Source organism: Dipodomys ordii, unplaced genomic scaffold, assembly GCF_000151885.1.
Source record: "Dipodomys ordii isolate 6190 unplaced genomic scaffold, Dord_2.0 Scaffold133, whole genome shotgun sequence".
Lineage (NCBI taxonomy): Eukaryota > Metazoa > Chordata > Mammalia > Rodentia > Heteromyidae > Dipodomys > Dipodomys ordii.
In genome coordinates this window covers 1,536,514-1,560,093 of record NW_012267349.1, presented here as the reverse complement: position 1 = coordinate 1,560,093, position 23,580 = coordinate 1,536,514, and the positions used below count along the sequence as shown (strand labels likewise).

Below are 23,580 nucleotides of genomic sequence, written 5' to 3'. Positions count from 1 at the left end.
TCATCTAATTTAATATTGGGCTAAGACAAGGCATAAAATTAAGGAGACAGCAGTGCAATCATTTTAATAATTTTTGAAATGAGGACTTGACCTAATAAAGAATTATTTTGATTGGGAACTGTCACTGCTTCAAGATAGGGATATAGTAGAATGAGAGTCGATTTTCAGACATGTCAGAAACTAAGATTTCCTTACAAAACTAAGGTTTCCCTTTTTGGGTCGTCTGACATTATGTTTTCTACTCTCTTTTTTGTATTTTTAATGTTTTCTTCCTGATAATTTCCCTTTTTATTTTAACAGAGTATCTCTGTCATGCCCATCAGCATTTACTCTAAAAGATAATTATGTCAGGGCTGAGAATGTGGCTCAGTGGTAGAGCGCTTGCCTTGAATGCCTAAGGCCCTGGGTTCGATTCCTCAGCACCACATAAGCAAAAAGAAAAAAAAGCCGGAAGTGGAGCTGTGGCTCAAATGGTAGAGCGCTAGCCTTGAGCTGAAGAGCTGAGGGACAGCACCCAGGCCCAGAGTTCAGCCCCCACGACCAGACCCCCCCAAAAAAAAACAAAAAACAAAAAAACAAACACAAAAAAGATAATTATGTCAAAGACTGAAGTTTCTCTTAGCATTAGCATAGGTTTAGTCTTCTCTTGCTAAAATTCTTTTCTCATTCTAAAGTTAATACTAACATGGAAAAGTTCTTAACAAGTATAGGATCTACAGCAATCATATTATGCCACCAAACTACAGCACTTCTAAGGGTAACATATAATTTGAATAACAAAACTGGGATCTCAATAATGATTCACGTGGAGCTGTTGGATGTAAGCTATGATGTTGAAGGGCTGGTTCCACTGAATGTCCAAGCATTGATCTATAACCACAGATATCAGGAGAGTGGTGGCAGCAAGGCTGTGCTGGACAGTGGAAACCCCCTGAGTGAATCCTCAGAGAGATGGTAACCCTTTATTCCAGAGCAATCCGCTTGCAATAAAGCTAGCATTAGTCAATGTTTGGGATTATGGACAAAGTGGATAATGGGAGAGCAAAGGGTACTCCTAGCATTAAGGCTTAAATTTGAGGCCAACCCCTTTCCAGTGAGGAATTTGGAGCGTGCTAAGAACAGCAGATGCCCAGAGGTAAGGAAGGGTCACAGAGTTGAAGAGACATAAAGAAAGGCGGAGTATGATAGAGTAGCCAACTTGTTCTGGTTTGCCTAGATTCCTCCAGTGTAAGGATTGTTAAGTTTCATATTCTCCATCCTGCACAGATAGGGTGGGTTACATCTCAAGTAGTCAGGAGGTATTTTAAGGCTTAATTTCTCCAATACACACATCAAATACAGAACTTTCCCAGCAAGACCCAGTCCAGAGAGCCAGCCTGCTAGTGAGGATGTTGATAGAATAAGCAAGGGGAAGCCACCATATTACAAGTCTATGTACTCTTCAGCAAGTCAGCCTAGGAAAAGTAGGAAATTAAAAGTAATTACATTTCAAGCAGATTCCAAGTCAAAAATCTTCCCTTGTTCTGGTAAATTTTACATGTTAGCACTAAGTCCTTTCGAATTAGAGGCTAGGAAGAGGACCTTACTAATGATAGCTAGTCTGGTCCAGAAAGCAAAATGAACTGCTTCTATTTGTGATTCTTACTACCCTCTAGGGTAGTAAGTGCTCTCTAGGCACTTCACAGTGGGGACCACTTCTATCTTTTGATGCAGTTTGTTCTTCTTTGAATCCCAACTGAATCACAATAGGGAAGGCTAGAATTAGGTTCACCTGCTATTTATCCTCAGTTTAGAACCTTTCATTTATTAAAAAAAATTAAGTTTTCACGTGTGATTATTTCAGAATTTAAATTGTGCATGGAAAGCATGGTATGTAATTTTGTGATGTTTATACACTTAGAATAATTTCCAAAAAATGTTTGCATAAATTTCCTGATATTCTCCGTAACTCAACAAACCCCTCCATAGTAAATTGCCCTTCTAAATTGATCTGCCTGTGTCTACTCAACAACAACAAAAATAATAATAATAAGGACAGGGAAATTATTTCCCACTGATAACTGAACTACCTGTATTGTTACCCCAAGTATGTAGGTTTAGAAACACGATTCTTGTGATTTTTCTACTAAAAAGCATCCACGGGATTCCAGGTCTGAGAAAAAGCAATCCTTTCTGTTACAACAAAATGTCTCCACCTTATAACCAGTCACCATTCTGTCTTGGAATTATTTGCTCCTTGACTTCAATTTTAGCTATCATCTGTGTTGTTTGTAATCAGCCAGCCATGTCAAAGGTAGAAGATCTTACCAATGGAGCAAAAGGATAGAACTTCCTCAGTGGAAACTATCCATTGACTTTACTACGCTTTTCCAACTGTAAGCTTCAGCAATCCCATTCCCAAACCCATTTCCAACCCCATTCCCAGCCAGCCAAGAAGATAAGAATGTGAGCCTTTGCCTACAAAAAGATAGTCTTTCCTCAGTAGGGAATTTCATTGACCTTTTGAGTGCTTTCATATTTCCTTGTGTTACTCTCTCTGGTAGCCAATTATAAAAAAATGTGAGCCTGACTCCTTAGCAACAAGGAGAAGGGACAGTGTCACCACTTGGGTTAGGGTAAAAACCGAGCAGACTACCCCACTTGGTATGCTTGCTGAGCTCTGTGGGAAGAATTGGCAATGCACCCTTCTGTACATGCACACACATACACATGTACACACACTCAATGTTAGTACTCTACCACTGGAGCCGCAGCTCTACTTCTGAATTTTTGGTTGTTGATTGGAGATAAAAATCAACTTCCTTCCCAGGCTGACTTTATGATTCTCCATAGCTTTAGGATTAAAGATATGAGCCACTGATGCCCCACTTTCTCTTGCTAATCCTTAAAATGCCTCCTATATGGATAGTGCTCCTGTCAACTGTACCACGATATAGCTGCAGTTGATTTACATTGTTTTCATTGAGCTTGAGTTTTTCACCTGATGCAAGGAAGCACATCACCTAATGTTCTCTTGTCTCCTACCCACAAAATGAGATGTTTCAAGAAAAATTGTGAATAAATTGCATTCAAATTAGCCAAAACCTCAAGAGGCTAATGAGTTTCAACAAGAGAGAAGGTGTATGAATATACTTTGGGTATAAATGTAATGGAGGAAGTTTAGTGAGAGCAAAACCACCTGGAAATCTTGCTAAAACTATCCATTGCTTGGTCCCTACACCTGCAGAGATCAGTAGATCTGGGGAAAAGCTGGAGAGCTGGCATTTCTACACATTTTGCAAGGGATGCTAATGATGTTGGCTAGGGAGAACCACTGAAGTAGAACCTTGTCAGCAGACGAATCAATTTATGAATTAAGTATTCTAATGTTGTTGTGAAGTTGATATGCTAAAGTTGAGAAGTCCACTTTAGACTTGGAAGAATCCAGAGCAAGCCTGAATATAAGTCAGATGAGGAATAATTTCTAAATTCTAAATACTGATTCCCTTCTGGGGATGGATTGGCACACAGATGAGCACTATGTGCATAAGGTCTCTTAATTAAAAGTTAATTTGGGTTATAATTATTTTGTTGATTATCTAGTGGAAGAGATCAGACTCTTAGAACTGTGTTCTATCACATATTTGTCTTTTCTTTCAAGAGATAAGACAGTTCTTTCCTCTGAATGAGAGACTTCTTCTGTCAGAGCCTTTCAACTAAGAGAAGGGAGTTATTTACTTCAGGTTGGATCACCCCTCCAGGTTACCATCAATAAAAAGTTCTTTTTTTTCACAGCTTCATATCTTACTTTATTTAATATTATGATATCATGAACATCTTCTCATTTCAAAAACATGGTTTTTAATGGCCATGTAATTTTCCATTCTGTGTCCATGTCATATCCATATCCAGTTTCTAATTTGGGAGTATTTAGGTGCTTCCATTTTTTGCTGCTACAATTATTTTAGCTATTTTTTTAAAACATATGCCTAAATAATTCATTAGAATAAATGCCTACCAGCGAGAAGAGGAGTAGTAATCACTTTATACCAAAAGATATTTGAAGATCTTATGAGAATAGTCAATTTATTTCACAAACAAGGTACAGAGTTGAATGAAGATGCTAAAAAGCAGATCCTGTTTTACATTGGTCTGTGATTGGCAGAAAAAGGGAGAGTTTGCTAATGTATTTCACAGGGAATAAGTTAAGGTAGTGATGGCCATTGATTGAACACGGTTGACCATTGATTGAATACAGGTTCTCACATTTTGGTGAGTTCAGAATTGCTTGGAGGGTGTGCTAGAAACAGATTGTTGATCTGCTGCACCTTCAGAGATCAGTCAGTCTGGTGGAAAGCTTCAGAATTACTTTAACAAGTTTACAGGTGATAACTTATGAATAGCTTTTACTTCCTAAATCCTATCTCTCCATGTGGAAAACTAAAGTTTTCCTTATTGGTTAGCAGTAGATTCAGTAGGCATTCTCTGACAGTTGTTTATCCTCATGTTAGAGACTCAACTAAGATGCAAGTTCAGTGCCATGAGACCAAGTTGAAGGAGAGAATGGTTGTTGGTGAGGCATGTCTATTTTCTCACTGAGGACCCTTTCTTTGTTCTTTATCAGAACTAGCTAACACTAAAATTGAAAAATGATTGTCCTATAGAAACACTAAACCCCACTGCTGGGGTCTGTTTTTAGAAACTAGAGCCTTATTGGCTAGAAGGTTCCCATTCTTACATTTAATGGCATTTTCATGGCCAGATTTAAAGATCTAAAAGTGAGGAGTGGCAGCCAAATATATCCAGCTTTGTCCCGATGTTGCTGCTGATACAAGTTCTAGTCATGATTTCCTGTACTGCCAAAACAACTCTTTTAATGGATTTTTTTTTTAGGTCTGCCTGGGACAACAGCCCCATGCCCACTTTCTCTTCATGAAAGACAGCAAGTAGCCTCAACAGAAATCACCTGCCCCAAACCAGTAATTACCTGATTGTCAATCACCTGACTGTGGGTCAGCAAAGCACCCCAGATTCTTAGGTTAGGTCCTCATCATATAAGGTCATTTCCTGGACTACCCCAGTCACAACTCCTTCAGAAAGTGAGAGGTTCCCCAGGCTCTGAAATCACTTCTGAATCTGCTGTGGTCACACCTCCCCATGTTCCCTATATAATCTCTATAATCCCTAAATAATCTCTCTCTTTTCTCTCTTCACACTTATGACTGGTGCTGGCTAACAGTTTTTTTTTTCTCTCTCTCTCCTAATAAACTCTCTTCTGCAGAATCACAAATAGATTTTAGTAGCCTTTTTAGAATTAGTTTCTCCAAAAAGGATATTAGAAAAGGTCAAGTGTGAGCATGAACATTGGAAGGTGGTAGAAGGGTGCAGGACTAACCACATGACATTAAAAAGCTCTCTGAGATGAAAACCTCAACCGAAGAGCCAGTTTAACGCTGATGACTTTCTCTATTTTTTTTCTTTTCTTTATTTCTTTTTTGGCTTGGAATGAAATATTGGCTCTCACAAAAGGCCAGGTACATGCTGTTTCACTGAACTGCATCCCCTTCTCTTGATTCACTTCTTTCTTGAGTTTTTTTCTAACCCCCAGAACCCAATCTTAAACCATCTTCTCTGCTTCATGACCCTACCTCCCCAAGTTGAAATTTAATACTCAGTAAAAGAATATTCTTTTAAAGAATTACCACAGAATTCTCTTTCAGAAAGAATTTTAATTTTTGCATAGAAAACAATTTTAGTATTTCTACAGGGTTTTCTTTTAGTACTTTCACCAGAGTGTCTTTGAAAATTTTCTTATACAACTTTCTTTTAGGACTTTTATTTTTATTGTCATTATAAAGTTGATATAAAGAAAGGTGACAGTTACATAAGTCAGGTAATGAGTACATTTAGTTTTGGACAATGTCTCCTTCCCTCCTTCTCTCCCAGTTTTTCTTTCCTGTCCCCCACCCACAGGTTGTGTAGTCCATTTTCAGCATAGTGTCCTTTGAGTATCACTGCTGTAGTTGTTTGCCTTTTTTTTAGAGCGATCACAAAACTTTCTTTTAGAAAATACTGTCACAGAAATCTTAGTCACTGAAACCTGTTGAAAATGGGGAATAAGAATTCCAAGCCTAGGGAAATCAAGAAGACAGAGCTAAGGAAGCTCCGTTAGCCATTTCTCAATAACATGTTGTGGAGAACATTGAGGGAAAGGTGTGAGAGTACTCCAAACATAATTGACTAATTGACTTTCATTTTTAAAATCAATTTCACATGTCCAAACTAAAACTAATTGTGCTCCTGTGTGTCTTCAGAATATTTTGTTTGTAGTTTTAGGGTTTTGTGTGTGTGTGTGTGTGTGTGTGTGTGTGTGTGATGGAGCTTTAACTTAGTACCCAAGGCTGTTTGTAAGCATTTTTCACTCAGGCTAGCACTCTGCCACTTTTAGCCACAGTGCCACCTCCAGTTTTCTGGTGGTTAATAGGGGATAAAAATCTCACAGATGTTTCTGTCTAGGCTCTCAGCCTCCTGAGTAGCTAGGATGACAGGCATGATCAATCATTAGCACCAGATGATTTGTTATTCTTACTACATAGAAGTTATCACTTTAAAAAGATGATTATTTTTATCTGTCATCACTAAGCAACACATAGACATTCAGGAATTTACTCTGGCTTACGTCAATGAAGGAAAAAAGATGGTTTTCAACTCAAATGGCAACTCGTTCCTGAAGTTTGAGTATTTACCATGTTGTATTCCTCACTCTCTCATCATAACTTTGGAGGACTTTGGAGCTGTACTTTCCAAGGATTTGGCTGGTCCAGCAAGATTATGCAATCTTGAGTCATGTATCCATGTACTGCCTTGGGTAACCTTGAGGCCATTTGTGGTCAGATGCTACTGTTTTGCTAGTGTGAATATAAACATATTACTGGCTTCTGGTCCAGGTGGACATAATGTGAGTTTGTGAACAAAATGATGTTGATGCTGCTTCTGAGTCTGCAGGCACAGAACTTATGAATAAAGCATGACCACCATCCTAAAGGTGCCTCACTTTTTCTTTGGCCTGCCTGAATCCTATTTCAGTCCACCCAGAGTGGAGAACCTGCATTACAGCCTTTCTAATAAACCTGTGTATTGGTGGGAAATATCACCAAGCCTCCATGTTGGAAGATTTAGTCAATTTGGGGAACTGTTATACTGGATCTTTGACTATGTCTGCCACTCTCTTTTCCTTAGGACATTTTATCCTTTTCTCCCTCATTGGCGTTTCCTTTATTTACTGGAGCTTTTCTTCCAAACCCCTAATTGCTTGATCCTTCTTTCTGTAGTATGGCTTCTTCCCCAGATAACCTCATTCAGTGTTCCACACACTATCTACATTCTGTCTTAAATTCCTGAACTCTAACACCCTCCTTGACACTTCCCTCATATACAGCAAGAATCTCAATTGTAACTGGCCAAAGGAGAACAAGGTGGACAATGCCCTTGGCAAATGTACTTTCTGTCAATAGTTTTCTTTGTCAGAAAATGTCACAGTAGCTGGATACCTGTTACTCAGGCCTGTAATTCTAGCTACATGGGAAGCTGAAATTGGGAGGATCATAGTTTAAGGCAAGCCAGGGCACATAGATGAGACCAATTATAAACCAATAGCTCAGCACTGTGGCACATGCCTATCAGCAATGGCAGCCTGAGATCAGGATGATTATGGTACCTGGCCAGCCTGGGCAGAAAAATTCATGAGATTTTATCTCAACTGGAAGAAGCTGGTTTCCCTGAATATGCATCATTACTCCTGAAGTCAACAGCAGCCAGATGGATTATTTAAAGATTTAGATGAGATATTTTTCAATGCCTAAATCCAATCACTTTGCAACTGGCCCTCTGCTTCACTGAGGGGGAAAAAAAGCCATAAAGACATGAGCCTGCTACAGTCTCTCCTTCCTTCTACCCAGTCTTTGAACTACGCTGGCCTGCATGTTGTTGGGGGCTTTTACCAGCACACTTCATCCTTAGATTCTTTACACTTGTTCAACCTACAATAACCCTTCAAAATTGTTACCTGAGCTGGTTACCTTATTTCCTTCAGGTGTTGTCTCAAGGTCTGTTCACTGAATTTTTTTCTTTTTTTTAATTTTTTTTTGTGAAAACACTGTACAGAGGGGCTACAATTAAAGATAATGAGTACATTTCTTATCAAGCATTGTAGCCTCCTCCTTTGTTTCCCCTTCCCATCCCTTCCCAGCCTCCTCCCGCCCCCCCATCCAATCCTCCCCCCCCCACCAAAGTTGTAAAGTTCGTTTTCGACATGACAACTTGTACTTCTCATTGTTGCAACGGATCCACCTTATCAGTCTTTCGCTCCCACCTCTACTTCAGCCGCTTTCTTCTTTTCCAGCTAGTGTTTCCACATTAGTCTCCCCTCCACTTATTTAGTTTGTTGTCAGTCTCTCATATAAATATGTAATCGTCTGGAGGATAGATACTTCTATCTACTTTGTTCTTTGCATACTCTCTAGGCCTAGAAGAATGCCCACATGTAAGCAGAATGCTTGAATCTAGTCATGTTTACGTTGCTCTTACTATAAAGAGACAGTGGAGGGTGATAGGGCTAATGAGTAAATATCCTTTTTGTGGGAAGCCAATGATTGGAAAAGGATCTGAGTAGCTTGGGAGATCTTTAGAGATGTACGATCCCGGGCTCCATCCTGCATCCAGTGCATTACACTCTATAGAGTTGGGGCTAGAATCCAACATTTTGAGTGTTAACTAGCTCTCCATGCAATACAGCTGAACAAACGGGAACCCTTAACAGGAGCAACCAATGCTCTCTGCCAAGGTGGCAGTGTAACTAGCTCTAGTGCACTAGCCACAGTCTCCAACCCCAACATTTCTATCTTTAACCTCATGACATCTATATTTTGCACATGTGTGCCAAGTACTGGCAACTGTGAAGAATTTTTATCTTGGCCTATTCTGTAAAATCAGGCAGTCTGTCTTATAAGAATCTCAGGGCAGCTTTGGGAAATAATGGGATATAAAATTAGAACATAATGGTTCAGATTTTGAAGGGCATTGGTAATAATAGGTTCAGAAGCAGTGATATATTGAAGTGAGTGAAATGGCATTTTGTGATACAATATCTTGGTGGAAAAAAATGTGGGAAAGTACAGTACATTGATGCAATGGAACCATCAGTTACTTCCTGCAGTCTGTTGGTGTAATACTGGCATTTGGATTAGTCCTTGAACTTTTCCATCATCAAATTATGTCACATATGAGCTGGGGACCTAACTGAGGCTTTCCACTTGTATAAGCTTCTGCCAATGTTTTCCCAGCAAGGCAAGATGGAGGAGGGAATGGATACTCCACTAACTATGTCATTTATACTTTAATGGTGACTTTTTTATATGTACAATCCACTACCATGCTGACAAATGACAAGTTACTGATTTGTGGACTGAGAAACAGACTGAAGTATTTTCATTTCTATCTTGGGCATGGAGAAAAATACCTTAACAACATTAAAATAAATGGGGTTTATTTTGACCTAAATGAATCCCTTCATTTGGCTCATAATACTTATCAAAATCCTTTAAAAACAATATTTGAAGAAATAATATAAGCCACTTAGAAATGCAGTAATCAATTTTTTTCACTTAATATCAACAATAGTTTATAGTTTACTCAAGGAAAAAATGAGTATTAGAGGTAGCAGTTTTATTAAATTTAATATAATGAAAATGTTTGTTTATATAGGTGTTGGGTTGTATAAAAATAAGGCAAAATATACTTGAAAAGGTTGGTGGCATCGAAAATGATCTTTTATATAATCCAGATAGGTAAGAATTCACTTTCAGGGGGTGATCTAGCATAAAGATAAATATTGGGCTGTCTGGATTATTGATAGTAGGTAAAACTATAGTAGTTGGTGGATTTTTAAAATTTTTATTTTATTATAAAGGTACTGTACAAAGGGGTTACAGTTACATGAGTAAAGTAATGAGTACATTTCTTTTTAAATTTTAATTTATTGTAAAGATGCATACAGAGGTGTTACAGTTAGACGAGTAAGGCAATGAGTACATTTCTTATCCAGCATTGTTATCCCTTCCCTTGTTTTTCTCCTACTATCCCTTCCTTCCCCCAACTCATTAACCCCACCGCCACCACCAAATTGTAAGTTTATTTCCAATATACTGTCTTGTGGGTATTATTGTTGCAATGGGTCATCCTGTGTCCTTGTTTCAGTGTTTGGTTATTTCCCTTCCCTTCCCCAAATTAGATAAATGTATATACAAGATATAAGGTGCCAAAATCAAGTACAGTGACAACAGAGGATATACCATAGGGGGATTTAGTAGAAAGTGTGATGGTCTAGAAGGAAACCTTCTGCTATAGGGCCAGAAGAGGTAATGAAGAAAACCAAGATCTCAGAATTATATGAGATACTTCCACAGAATGCCAAGAGGGAGAGATGATGTAAAATGTCAAGTACTTTGGGAGCTGGTCATAAGATACAGACGAAGTGAGATTCCAGCTTGGGAAAGCTATCTGAGGCTCTAATAGAAAAAACAAATCGTTTAAATAGGGATACAGGTGGCTCCATTGCAACAACGAGATGTACATGTCATTATGTCCAAAACGAACTTTACAACTTTAATGAGAGGTGTGTGGGGGGGAACAGGGCGGATTGTGGGGGGTGGGCAGGGGTAGGATGGGAAGGGATGGGAAGGAGAAACAAAGGAGGAGGCTACAATGCTTGATAAGAAATGTGCTCATCATCTTGCCCATGTAATTGTAACTCCTCTGTACAGTATTTTCACAATAAAAATAATAAAAAATAAAATGATACACAATAACAACAACAACAGCAAAAGAAAAGCTACACTGGAATTGGCAGTGAAAGCAAGTTTTCAATTGCTTGAACAGAAAAGGAATTAAAGATGACAAATGGAGGGATAATGAAGGTGGAATTAATCTGTTAAATCTGGGGCTCCTGAATTGACTTGTTTGCGGTTCTTAGCACACAAAGATGTTTCCTTGGAAAATTTGTGTTGGCATGGGTGCGAGTTACAATTGAGATACCTTTCTATTTATTACCCTTATCTGTATATTTACCAAAGAGGATATATTTAGTGTTTTTATAATTGGTTTGCAGGCATACCTTTTCATTAAGATGACAAAAATTTTTTTTTGCGGGCAGCATTACATGTAATACTAGTTGATTCCTAATTGTGGAAATTCCTGTACCTAATCACATTTCTGCTGCTTTGAACATCTGGCCTTCTCCCTGTTTCTTCTTTGCCCAACGGTGGATTGGGAATTTTGCATTAATAGTCACCAATTTTCTGGCAGGATTTCACAAGATCTGCTGTGATAAGTTACTCTGATTATAATATGAAGGTTATTTGGAGGGATTTTGAAGTCTGTAAGCTTTCATAGGCTAGTATATTTTAAACTCCACTTCAAATAAATGATATCTAGGATCCTCATATTATTAAGATTCATTTATAATGGGCCTCCTTCGTAACTGACCTATTTCAGACAACAGGAGTTCCACATTAAGTGCTACACATATATATATAATCTTAAATATGTCTATAAACCTCTAATTACTTTATATTAATTGCCTTTAAATGCTTGCATTAAAGAAATGAAAGGCAAACTTCCTGAAATATATCGCTAAAATGATTCTAATTTGCATAAATGTTAACTGAGGTACACATGTCTCTTAAAAGCTGTACCATGGGGAAAAAAATTAAAATCTTGTGGATAATTTGGTATTACTTGATACTTCTCATCTTGATAATCATAATTGGAGAAATCATTTTATTAGAATAATATGGAAGAGTAGAAAGAAGGTTTATTTGTCAAATTCCAGCTAAGATTTAGAATAATATATAGAAAATAATTTATTATAGTATTTTAATTTAATTTTCTAAAATTTAATTACATTCAGACTTTTAAACGCCTTAGTTTTTGAGGGTTTTTTGCTGGATTTTTTTTCCAAGTACCCTTTCATGCATTTTAAATGAATGCTATGATCATATAGCATTTTAAAACTATAGAAAAAGAAAATAACACAGAACAAAACTTGAATTGATCCCTAATATTGCCATATACTATTCTGTATCTCATCTAAATGGTGAAACAAGGGATTATGCAGCTCTGCATCTGCTTCCACTGAAATTATACAATTTTTATTTTGTTATGTATTCCTTATAAAATTTTTAAAGAATTACAAAATTGTTCAAATGAATAAAACAGGCTTTATTTTAATCATTCTTACAATTTTGCAAAGTCAGATATACCTGGGTTTTTCAAATTGCCACAAATAATATCTTATACATCATTTGCATTTAACATGACGATTTTTGTAGGTTAATTTCTAGATACAGGCATCTAGATGTTTTCAGTTCACAGCATGACTTAGAAAAATGCTTCTTCCAATTGTGGAAATATAGGCAAAACATGCCATTCTGTTTATCAAGTCAAGAATGGAACAGTAATTTTGCCTCTACTTATGGAGAGGTTTTTGTCTATTTTCCTTTTGGTCCTTCCCCTACCCATCAGATATTTTACACATTCTTCCTGGAATATTTATTTTGACTTATTTAATTATTTAAGTTATTTAGTTTTGTTTACTAAATTATATTTATTAAAAACTAAGCTATTTATATTATGATCTATTATTGCTTGAATTTGAACTTTCTCTGTATATTATGACCTCCATATTTATTGGTTACATATTGTGTGCATCAACGTATATATACACATGACATTTCTTACAGTATTGGGATTAAACCCAGGGCCTTGTGCATCATAGGCAAACAGTCTACTGAACTATATCTGAGCCTTGGCATGTAATTTTTTTACTCATTCTTTAATATTTGATGGCTACCAAGATAGCCTTAACATATACATATACATGTCTTTTAGTGTTTCATTAAAGAAATAGCTGCTATGTTTTCTGAATCCATAAACACTTGAAAATATCTTTTTGTTGCTTTGTTATACTTGATTAGAAATATATTTAAGTGGGGGGTTTGGAATAGCTGGAAGAACAGAGCCAGTATTTTTTACTATTGGTTGATAACCTGATTAGGTGCTTATTGCTGGTTTGCATTCACTATTTTTTTCAACCCCTATATCAATGAATAGGCTTATTTTTCCATTAGCTCTACCTAGAATACATTGTGATGAGTCCTCTCAATGCATATAATCAACATTTTAAAAATCCTGAAATGTGTTATGAGTTATCCTTCTATTTTCATTCTAAAGGTTATCAAATACTCAAACAACTATAATTATTAGGCAAAACTGTATTTTCTGGTCTTATATCAATTATCTGTTTATTTTTACCTTTATACTTTATTTCCTTTTTGTCATTTTATTTATTTATTTATTGTAAAGGTGATGTACAGAGGGTTATGGCTACATAACTAATACTTTCTTTTTGAACCATGTCACCTCTTCTCTCATTTTCTCCCACGTTTTTTTCCCTCCCGACTCCCTTTATTTCTTTTTATTTTAGATGTACTGGAGTTTAAACTCAAAGCCTCAAGCTTGGTAAGCAGGAGTTCTGTTGTTGAGCCATCCCTTCAGTCTTTTTCTGCACTGGTTATTTTTGAGATAGAGTCTCACTTACTGTATGCCCCTATGCCTAGGCCATGATCCTCCTTTTTAAGCTGTAATAAACTGTCGTGAGTAAGAATGGAGCTACATACTGGACAAAGAAAAACTTGAGAAATGGACATCAGTCATAGATAATTTTTGCAAACCACAACACCACCAAGATAAGCAAACTTGAGTTCTCTTTTCTAGCTTACAGCAAGCTTTGTCTTCACAAACTGATGTCATAGAAATATGAGTTGTTTGTAAGTGTGTGACCTTAGTTAAGTAGTTTGATTTGTTTTCTAATGAGATACTGAAAAGCAGACATTTAGTTCCAATAGAAGTAGTAGTTTAGGGGCTGGGAAGGTGGCTCAGTGGTAGAATGCTTGCCTTGTATGCATGAGGCCCTAGGTTTGATTCCTCAGCACCACATAGGCAGAAAAAGCTGGAAGTGGCACTGTAGCTCAAGTGGTAGATAGAGCTGAAGAGCTGAGGGACAGTGCTCAGGCCCAGAGTTCAGGTGCCATGATCAACAAAAATAATAAAAATAAAAAAAATACTAGTTTAGTCCTGACTAATCTGTTGTGTGCTATTCTCTAAAGTACCATTTCAGGAGCTATCTCTTAATCAAAATTTCAATTACAAGGACAAATAGGTTTCATTTCTGTTACTACAGTTTATCTTGTTCTCACTTACTCTGATCTTTTTAATAATTTTATTTCATTTTATTATCTGTGCTTTTTTTGTTGCCTTCTTAGGTCTAATTCTTTTTGTTAATCTCAGCAGATTAAAGACTTTCAGAAATCAGGTCTTTCTAGATAGTCCTCACTAGACACATGAAGGCTTTATAAACAATATCTAATGTTTTATTTATAATTCACTGTGTGAGCCCTATACTCTATGAGAAATGCATGTGATGTTGTTTCTATTGTCCTGCAGGACTTTTTCGAGGATTCTATATTATAGTTTTTATTCTGAAATACCCATCCTGAGTTATTCTTTTGTTCTGCACCTTTGATATTTTGGAATACTAGAATCTCTGTGCCTTCTTAGTGGTTAAATTTTTTTGTCCTTCTGATTAAAATATGAGAGTTAAGGTTTAGAGAGATTGAAGAATTAATCCAGGAGAACTTTAGTTAGCACAATCTAAACCAGGAGCTTCATTGTATTCACTGTTCCTTTCAATTTTGACTTCTAATTTGAGCTTATCAGAATGTATAAAATAACCAATGCTTCACTTTTTAAAGTTGGAATTTATTTATTATTATCTTTGTGAAGTTGTATGAAGGGGTTTCAATAGCTTTAATGCAAATTGCCTTCCAGAGATTGTGCAATATTTGGCTTTTGTCTATTTCTAACTTCATTTTTTTATTGTGAAAATACTGTACAGAGGGGTTACAATTACATGGGTAAGATAATGAGTACATTCCTTATCAAGCATTGTAGACTCCTCCTTTGTTTACCCTTCCCATCCCTTCCCATTTTCCCCCACCCCCTACCCAATCCTCCCCCCAACACCAAAGGTGTAAAGTTCATTTTCGACATAATGACTTGTACATCTCATTGTTGCAATGGGTCCACCTGTATCCCTAGTTAAATGATTTGTTTTTCCCCTTCCCCTCCACAAATTATACTGATATCAAAAACAGTGAAAGCAGGGGTTATACTGTGGGGGAGGGTCCTACATAGCAACAAAGAAATATCTAACTTCATCTTGACATTTCCATATTCTTGTTTCCAGCCCCTTACTGCCGGTCTTTCTTTTTGCTGCTCTTCAACTTGGACATTGCATTTCCTGATTCCTTTACCTGAAATGTTCTGACCCCCTTTTTTCCTGTGTGCCACCTCCTTCCTAGCCCTCAAATACCAGTCTTTTTAAGATGCGTTTATGTGAAGTAGTTGAACATCTCATTTTAATAATAGATTTTTTATTTCCTGTAGCACACACCTGATCAAAACTCAGTCCATTTGTTTGCTTGTTTTCTTTGGCTGAATGTAAGCTCCTCAAGGTTATGGCTTTGGCTTTCTCCCTCTTAATACTATGTCTACAGAACTTAGAATAGTACTTGGCACATCATAGATATTTAAAGAGTTGTCCAATGAGGAATGAATGAATGAATTGGAAAGCTGTTTTTACTTGGGAACAGGGTCTTTACATGTTTTTCAGTTGAACATATTAGTGAATTAATGTTTGTTGGTCACATTGCACATTCTAGATCAGTTTGGCTTCAATTAAGACACTTGAAAATGTACACTGTAATTTCATGCAACAGCAGAGATTTCTGCTTCAAACTTAATAGGCCCAATTGTCTTATTTAAGAAACAATTCAATAGCCACCTGAAAATGAATATCCAATAGGCATTAAACTCTTCAACTAATCACAACTGATTTATAGTATCTTGAATCACAACTCACAACTTTTTAACTACATGAGGTCTTAGTACTCCTTGAGGGGTTTTTTTTTGCTTTTGTTTTTGATTTTTTTTTATTGTTCTGGTCGTGGGGCTTGAACTCTGGGCCTGGGCACTCTCCCTGTGCTATTCAGCTCAAGGAGAGTGCTCTACCACTTGAGCCATGGTGCCATTTCCAGTTTTCTGGTGGTAAATTGGAGATAAGAATCTCATGGACTTTCCTTCTAGGGCTGGCTTTGAACTGCAATCCTCAGACCTCAGCCTTCTGAGTAGCTAGGATTACAGGTATGAGCCGCTGGCTCCCAGCTACCCTGAGTTGTTTTATACTTACTATACTAAAGTGTTTTTGTAAAGGTGAAAACATTCTTTCAAAATTACATGGGTAATCTTGGGTAATCCATGATTAGAAGCTCCGTATTGGGCCCTTTGATTGTATCAGGTTAACCCCTAGCTGCTCCTTGCCCACTTATTATATGGAATATTTCTGTAGATACAATAAAGTATGTATAATAGTTCATAATAAATCTGCATTGCAGAAAGAGAAATCTCAATCTTGATCAAACTTCCTAGTTTATTTCTAATCTGTAGAAATGAAACCATATGTTTCTTAGGAGCCTTACTGTTAAAACTGCACAGTGCTCCATCTCAGGCGACTGTAATGTGGAGCCAGAGGCCTGTAGGATAGATCTTCAAACCAAGGGGGAAAATAACAACAGATTCAGAATAAAACAGTGTTTTGAAAGGTTTTACATACTATATTTACAATTGAACCTGTATTGCCAATATCTATATTCAGAAATTACCAGTTTAGGTATCTGATACATTTACTTGTATGTTTTAAATAAAATATGGTAATGATTTACATAAATTTACCTGCACGTTTCTATAGAACAGCAAATCGTTGTGTTCTTAGAGCCAAAGATTTATCTTCTAATACTAACAAAAAATAGCAAATACTGCTTTATTTTTAAATTTTATTGTAAAGATGCTGCACAGAGGGGTTACGATTAGATGAGTAAGGTAATGAGTACATTTCTTGTCGAGCATTGTTACCCCCTCCTTTGTGACAACAGAGGATATACTATAGGGGGAAGAGCATACTAACCAAAAAGAGAAAGCACCATTTTTTGTTTTGTTTATTTATTTTTTTTGTTTTGTTTATGTATCAATGTGAAGGAAAGTTGATATACCTCAATGTTCACAAATATCCATGAAATGCATGTATAAAAAATTCTTATATAGTTTGAAAATATTTAACCTGAAAATGACTTCTCAGACTAATCTAATCAAGGCCTGTATCACTTACTTTATTATTCTTCTACGGTCAGCATCAATATTGTCTCATTTGTCTGTGTGTGGTACAACACATGATTGTAATAGATGTAGGTTTTTCTGTAAATAAGATGATTTTTGTGCTAACTCAACAAATCTTTAGTTCTTTGTGGTGATTTGTTAATAAAAAATAATTACATTATATGGAAAATACTACTTGCCCTTAAATGATTATGCTTATAAATCTAGAATCAGAGACTCCTAAAACCAAGGTATTATGTTGCCAAAAATATCCCTTGTTATAGAAATGGGTGTAGAGTCTTAAATCTGATAACCACGTAATGAGGTTTTATTTCTCCAATTCTGTATGTGCAGGAATATATGGACTCTAATAAATATATTGAGCATCTGCTAACTCAACTCGAGGAACAACACAGAAGTCTATGGCGGTGAGTTAAATTCCTGTATTTTTTGGGGGGTGCTCAGGATATAGTCTATGGATCTATAATTTTGGTCATGGTTTAGGGAGTTGTAAAAAGATGTCTCCTACTTGGTGCCAGCAGGAATCACAGGAGTTCCTTGCAGAATGTCATTCCTTTGATTAAAGTAAAGGAACAGTGCCAGAAGTTGCTGTTGAGTGTAGGATCTGTTCAGAGGCAGATCCTCCTTATTTTAGGAAAGTTAAAAAGCCTGAAACTTGTCAAGGTCAAAGAATTAAAGATATGTTCTCAGGGCCACCTGTCCAGACTTACAGGGTGGAAGAAATTAAAACATTAATTCTCTGACCCTTGCCTGCTTAAAGATTAAGTTTTACTCTAATTAAATTCTGGCACATTTTAGTTTCAGGAGTCTGCTTCTTATTGTAATAAATTTAAAGATGCTGTTGTGTAGTTTTCCAATATTTAATATTTCCTTTTCATGCTGCATACTGATTTTAAGTAAGGAAGGATACCCAAGGATATTTGTGCAAGCACATTGGGAATACAAATTGGTTACATAGAAGTTGAATTCCAAAGTCACTACCCTCCTCCCCCAGGACCTCTTAGAAAGAAAGTGATTGTAATGTCATTAGTTGGCTTTGGAGAGTCTGAATGGTTGTATTGATTGTGTGCGCCATTATAGAGCTCAAATTTCTACTAAGTTTCTATAGTTCTTAAGTTTTGAAAATATTCTAATTTTTTTTTGCTAAACTCTCAGGAGTTATTTATTTTTAACATATTTTTTATTGTAAAGATACTGTAAAACAGGGTTACAGTTACATGAGCAAGGGAATGAGTCCATTTCCTATGGACCATGCCCCTCCTTTGTATTTCCCCTACCATCCCTTTCCTCCCCATCTCTCCAACTCCTCCCTCCCCCACCCCAAGCCCCAAGTTGTAAAGTTCATTTTCAACAAAGTATCTTGTACATCTCATTGTTACAATGGGTCATCCTGTATCCTTATTTCAACCTTTTGTTATTTCCCTTCACCTCCCCAAATTAGAAAAATTAATATAGAAGATGCAGGACACTGGATTCTAAGTAGAATGAACCCTAAGATAGGGACACAAGAGATTTTATCTTTCTTGTTGTTCTTTGTAATGTACTTATAATGTACTTTGTGATTTGTTTTTGTTTCTTTGTTCTTCCCCCAAGTATAACCCTGGTTGTATAATATTTAATTTTATGATTCCTCTCATGCATAATTATTTCCTATTATTACTTTGTATAATCAAGAGTCAGAAAGCTCCTAAAGTTTATTTATTATTAATTTATTTATTGTAATCTCTTGGTAGATAGTACTCTGCTTGTACAGAGATGGAAGGGAAGGTAAATATTCTCTGACTGTGTGGGTCACTTGCTAAACCTCTTCCAATTCCATCATCACTGAGCTCAGTACCGGCTGCTCCATCTTCATAAATCATTGTAACACACTCTAAAACCTTGAAATTCATCTTCCTCAGTAGTTCTAGTTCTTTGGTCAGGTATGATGAATTTTAATTAGTTTTACTCAATTTTCAGACTAGAGACTAGATCTCTGGTCATTATAGCAAAACACTCTCTGCTTCTGTATATAGAAAACAACTGATAGAAAAATGGCAAAAATAAGATTCCAATTTAAGTGTATTTACCACAATACACACACATAGATACACACAAAGGGTAGTTTTATATTGACTGGTGCAATATCTGCAAGATATTTTGAAAGCTAAACCTAGATTTGACAGGTTTTTTGAGCTAGTATATAAAAAATCAACTATGCTTATGGTGATACACTTCTAATGATCATTTTCCATAGTTTAACAACTTGTATGTTAAATTATATTTGAATTCATTGTATAGAGTGTTTTATTTACCAACTTTTTCAAGAGAAAAACTACACAGAAGGTTATTAATGCTATCTGATGAAAGAAGATTATGGTTTAATTGGGCCAGTAAGTATATCTGAATCATGTCATTGTGGCAGAGTAATGGTTTTATGGGCTCTTTGAACCAGCAAAAACCTGCAAGGAAAAGGCTATTTTCTCTTTCTTGAGGTAGCTAACAAAAACCTTTTGGTCCTCTCAGATATGATTAAATTAAGATCTTATTTCAGGCACAGACTTACCCTAACAAAGTAAGAGAGAGCTCAGAATTTTGTGGGCAATCACTTCCATTTTCCTTCAGAAATGGAATTATTATTGGTGAAGAATTAAAGCCTTATATATGGTTTCAAGATCTAATAAAAAAGCTCTATTTGAATAACAATTGAACAAAATAATGACATTTAGTCAGAATAACTACCAATGAGGATATGGGAATGGATAGTATTGAAAAGAAACTGAAAACCAATAATAGCAGATTATATACAATTTGTTGAATCATGAAATTACAGTTGATTACATTTTGCAAACAAATTCTAACTTGACTGACTTAAAGTGACAGACCATATGATAGTTATTTCAGTATGATAGTTATTTCAGACTCATAGTTACAATGGTAGCCACATTGTTTTTGGTGAAGACTATGTGAATAACAGTGAGGAGTGTGGAAATGTTTTCTGGTTATCATTGAGGATTTTTTCATTTTTTATTATTATCATTTAACATTTGTACAAGGGATTTATAATTCCGTAAGTCAGGTTATGAGTACAATGCTTTTTGGTCAATGTCACCCCTTCATTCTCTTCCATTTCCCCCCTCCCATCTCTACTTACAAGTTACATAGTCCATTTTTACATAGTATACATTGAATACCATTACTGCATTTGTTCACCCTTTCCCCTTCCATTCCAGTGCCCTCTATTTTGCCTGCTCCATAATAAACCTGTCTAAAGAAACAGTACTTAAGTTGTTCAGAGATGCTATGCCTTTGGATTCCTCCATTTTATAAATGCTTTATTCATGAGTTGGAATAGAGCCTATGATGTGTAGGGAATTATGGGAGTAATGTGTTGCATACACCAGCACAACTGCATTGCCTGAAGTTAAACAAATGTTCTCGTATATTGGTATGGACTCTTCTGAATTTACCATGCTTTTGATTTGTGGCTCCTGTAATTTTCATGGAGTGGGCTATTTGTCATTGCTGCTAGTATGAACTGATAGAGTTAAGTTTTTACTCAAACTAATTTACAACTCAGAAGACAATTTTTGATTATATTTTGTTCTTCCAGAAATTGTGGTCATTAGTTTTATGGACATCAATGTTTATTATTGAGCAAAAGTATGGTAGACATGAGGTTTGTTTTTATTGCTACTTAGTGAATGATAAGAGTTGCACATGTGATAGAGCAATGGGTAGAAGCATTTTGATGAGTCTCTTTACCACCACAGAAGGGGTTACTAGTCTTTAGATTTTAGTTGTTTCTTACAGCATAACCATCTGTGTTGATATAAAAATATATTGTAATCTCACTCAAGATAACCAGTTATTCTGGGCACCTGTTTAGTATTCTACTAAAATAGACCTATCATCTATATTTGAAATTTCAAATGGCAAAGAAATTTGTGGAGTTCAAATACAGCTGTCCAGCAATGAGCAGTCATTTAGTTCCACGCTCTTTGATATCAACAACTTCTTTTTAAAGAGATAAACTTCTGTGAATTTATTTTAAGAAATTGATGGACTCAGAATATAGAACAAACTCTCTGCTTACTCATGCTTACATTTAAGTCTCAATGTACTGTTTGTCTCTCTGATTAAATTAGAAAAATAAGTATAAAATAATTTGAAATACAATATTTGTTCCAATAAAAGTATTTTATATAATCTGGGATATTTCTTTTTTTATTGTGAGAATACCATGCAGAAGAGTTACAATCACATGGGCAAAATTACTAGGACTTTTCTTACCAAGCATTGTTGCCTCGGCTTTGTTTCCCCTTCCCATCCCTTCCCATACTCTCCCCTCCCCCCATCCAATTCTCCCCCCACTCCCCACCAAAGTTGTAAAGTTTGTTTTCAACATAATGACTTGTACATCTCATTGTTGCAATGGGTCCACCTGTATCCATCATCTAGGGATATTTCTGATTTTGATAAATGTATCTGTGACAGACAGTTATGATCATAAGAAGCAGCTACAGAAAATGTCTTTTTCCTGACATTTAATAAAAATCTTTATCCATTTGATGCCACGAATTAAGAGTTTAAGAATAAACACAAACAGTTTTAAAGGACAAGTAAAACTAATGAATATTTATGCTATTTAATATATTCTTTTATGTCACATGTGAAATTATGTATGAAAAAAGTAGAACTAACATGTTACCATAGTAATAATAGAAAGGATTGAACTAGAAGTTATGGAGGACTTTGACAAAAGTAGCTATTGACATATATCTCATATCTGTAAAAGAAGGTATTAAAATGGCTAGTATTTAAGATCGCTAAGCACTGGATTATATGGAATATAATGTGTAGAATAGGATAATGCAGCTATAAGACATAGACTATTATTGGTCTTTTTATATAAATATATATATACATATAGATAATTTGAATTTTTGGAAACTTTAGCTGTGCTGTCAACTTTGGAAAAAGTATCCCAGTTTACCGTGTTGAGTTGGCATTGTACAGAAATTAATAGCCATATTGGTCTAGAAATGTTAAACTTAATTTTTTTCCATTTGTACAGGGGTAAATGCACTGTATGAAATATGTAAGGTCTTATCTACGTGGGTTTGATTACAGAAACTAATAAAGTATTTTCTAAATAATGAAAAAACACATAGACTGATGTGTGTTTTTATAGAACACACATTGAATATTGTTCAATGATACTCCATAATGTATACACAGAATAGAAAACCTCAAAGGAAACAGTAGAAATGTATAATCAAATGGTCCATCTGTTTTTTTAGTAACAACCAGATATTATTCATTTGGGGGCAGTGATACCCAAAATTAATAAAGTGATACCTAAGGGAATCTGCATGCCCCAACAGGTCCATCTGATGAATGTAGCATGTCAGCTACCTGTCCAGATATTCTAGATCACCCAAGATCCATCTGAAGCCATATCTAGACTAGGGTTCCTCAACAAAGTCACTGTTAACATTTAGAACTAGGTTTTTGTTGTTGTTAGAGAAATGTGGTTGTCTTGTCAGTTGTAAAATGTTTTGGATCATCTCTAGTTTTTACTCACTGCCTAACAGTGATATCCACCAGTAATGGCAACCAAAAATGTTTCCAGACATTTTCCAAGTTTTCACCAGAAGGCAAAATTATCTCTTCTTCCTGTAGAAAGCCAGTGTTCTAAATAAATCATCTACATAAGTCTGTCCCTAAGTCTATTTCAAGAAACACTAATATCCCAATTGCTATAGATATTTTAAGAAAATATGCTGTGTCCAAAAACACCCGAACAAACAAGTTTGAAAAATACTAAGCAAAACCTAAAAGTTAAATGTTTTTAACTGTGCAATTTCTTAAGGTCACTGCAATTTGTAATATACTTTAAACATATAAAACCATGGGATATAAAATAAAATTTTGGCTTAAAAATCCCCAAATTCTAACTTTTCTGGAACATCCACTGTTCTTGAGCTTCTGGGGGACATATCTTGGAAAAAGTTATCTACACATTTGAAAATAAGATACAGAATTTCTATGACATGCAATTCATTCCATCTTTGTCATTCCTCTGGTACTAGGCAGGGTGATTTGCTGGAAAAGTTCCTAGCAGGATAAAGAAAGTAACTTATTGGTAAGAGGAAAAACCACTAAGTAGAAAAGCTAGTCCCAAGTCTTTCACCATTGAGAGCCAGCTCAATCCTCAATATCAAATTTCAAGAACCTATAAACTATTGATTGCATTCTGTTTGCCCTAATAAA

The 23,580-nt window shown here is 35.8% G+C and overlaps 1 protein-coding gene across 3 annotated transcripts in view; it reads left to right on the top strand.

Moving 5' to 3' along the window:
- Positions 1–23,580, top strand: part of Nckap5 (NCK-associated protein 5) — an 824,710-nt gene that overhangs the window by 191,502 nt on the left and 609,628 nt on the right. For all 3 annotated transcript variants that reach the window (XM_013030807.1, XM_013030809.1, XM_013030808.1), the window contains exon 2: positions 17,659–17,732. In XM_013030807.1, the coding sequence (XP_012886261.1) occupies positions 17,659–17,732 (74 nt within the window). The remainder of the gene's footprint in view (positions 1–17,658; positions 17,733–23,580) is intronic.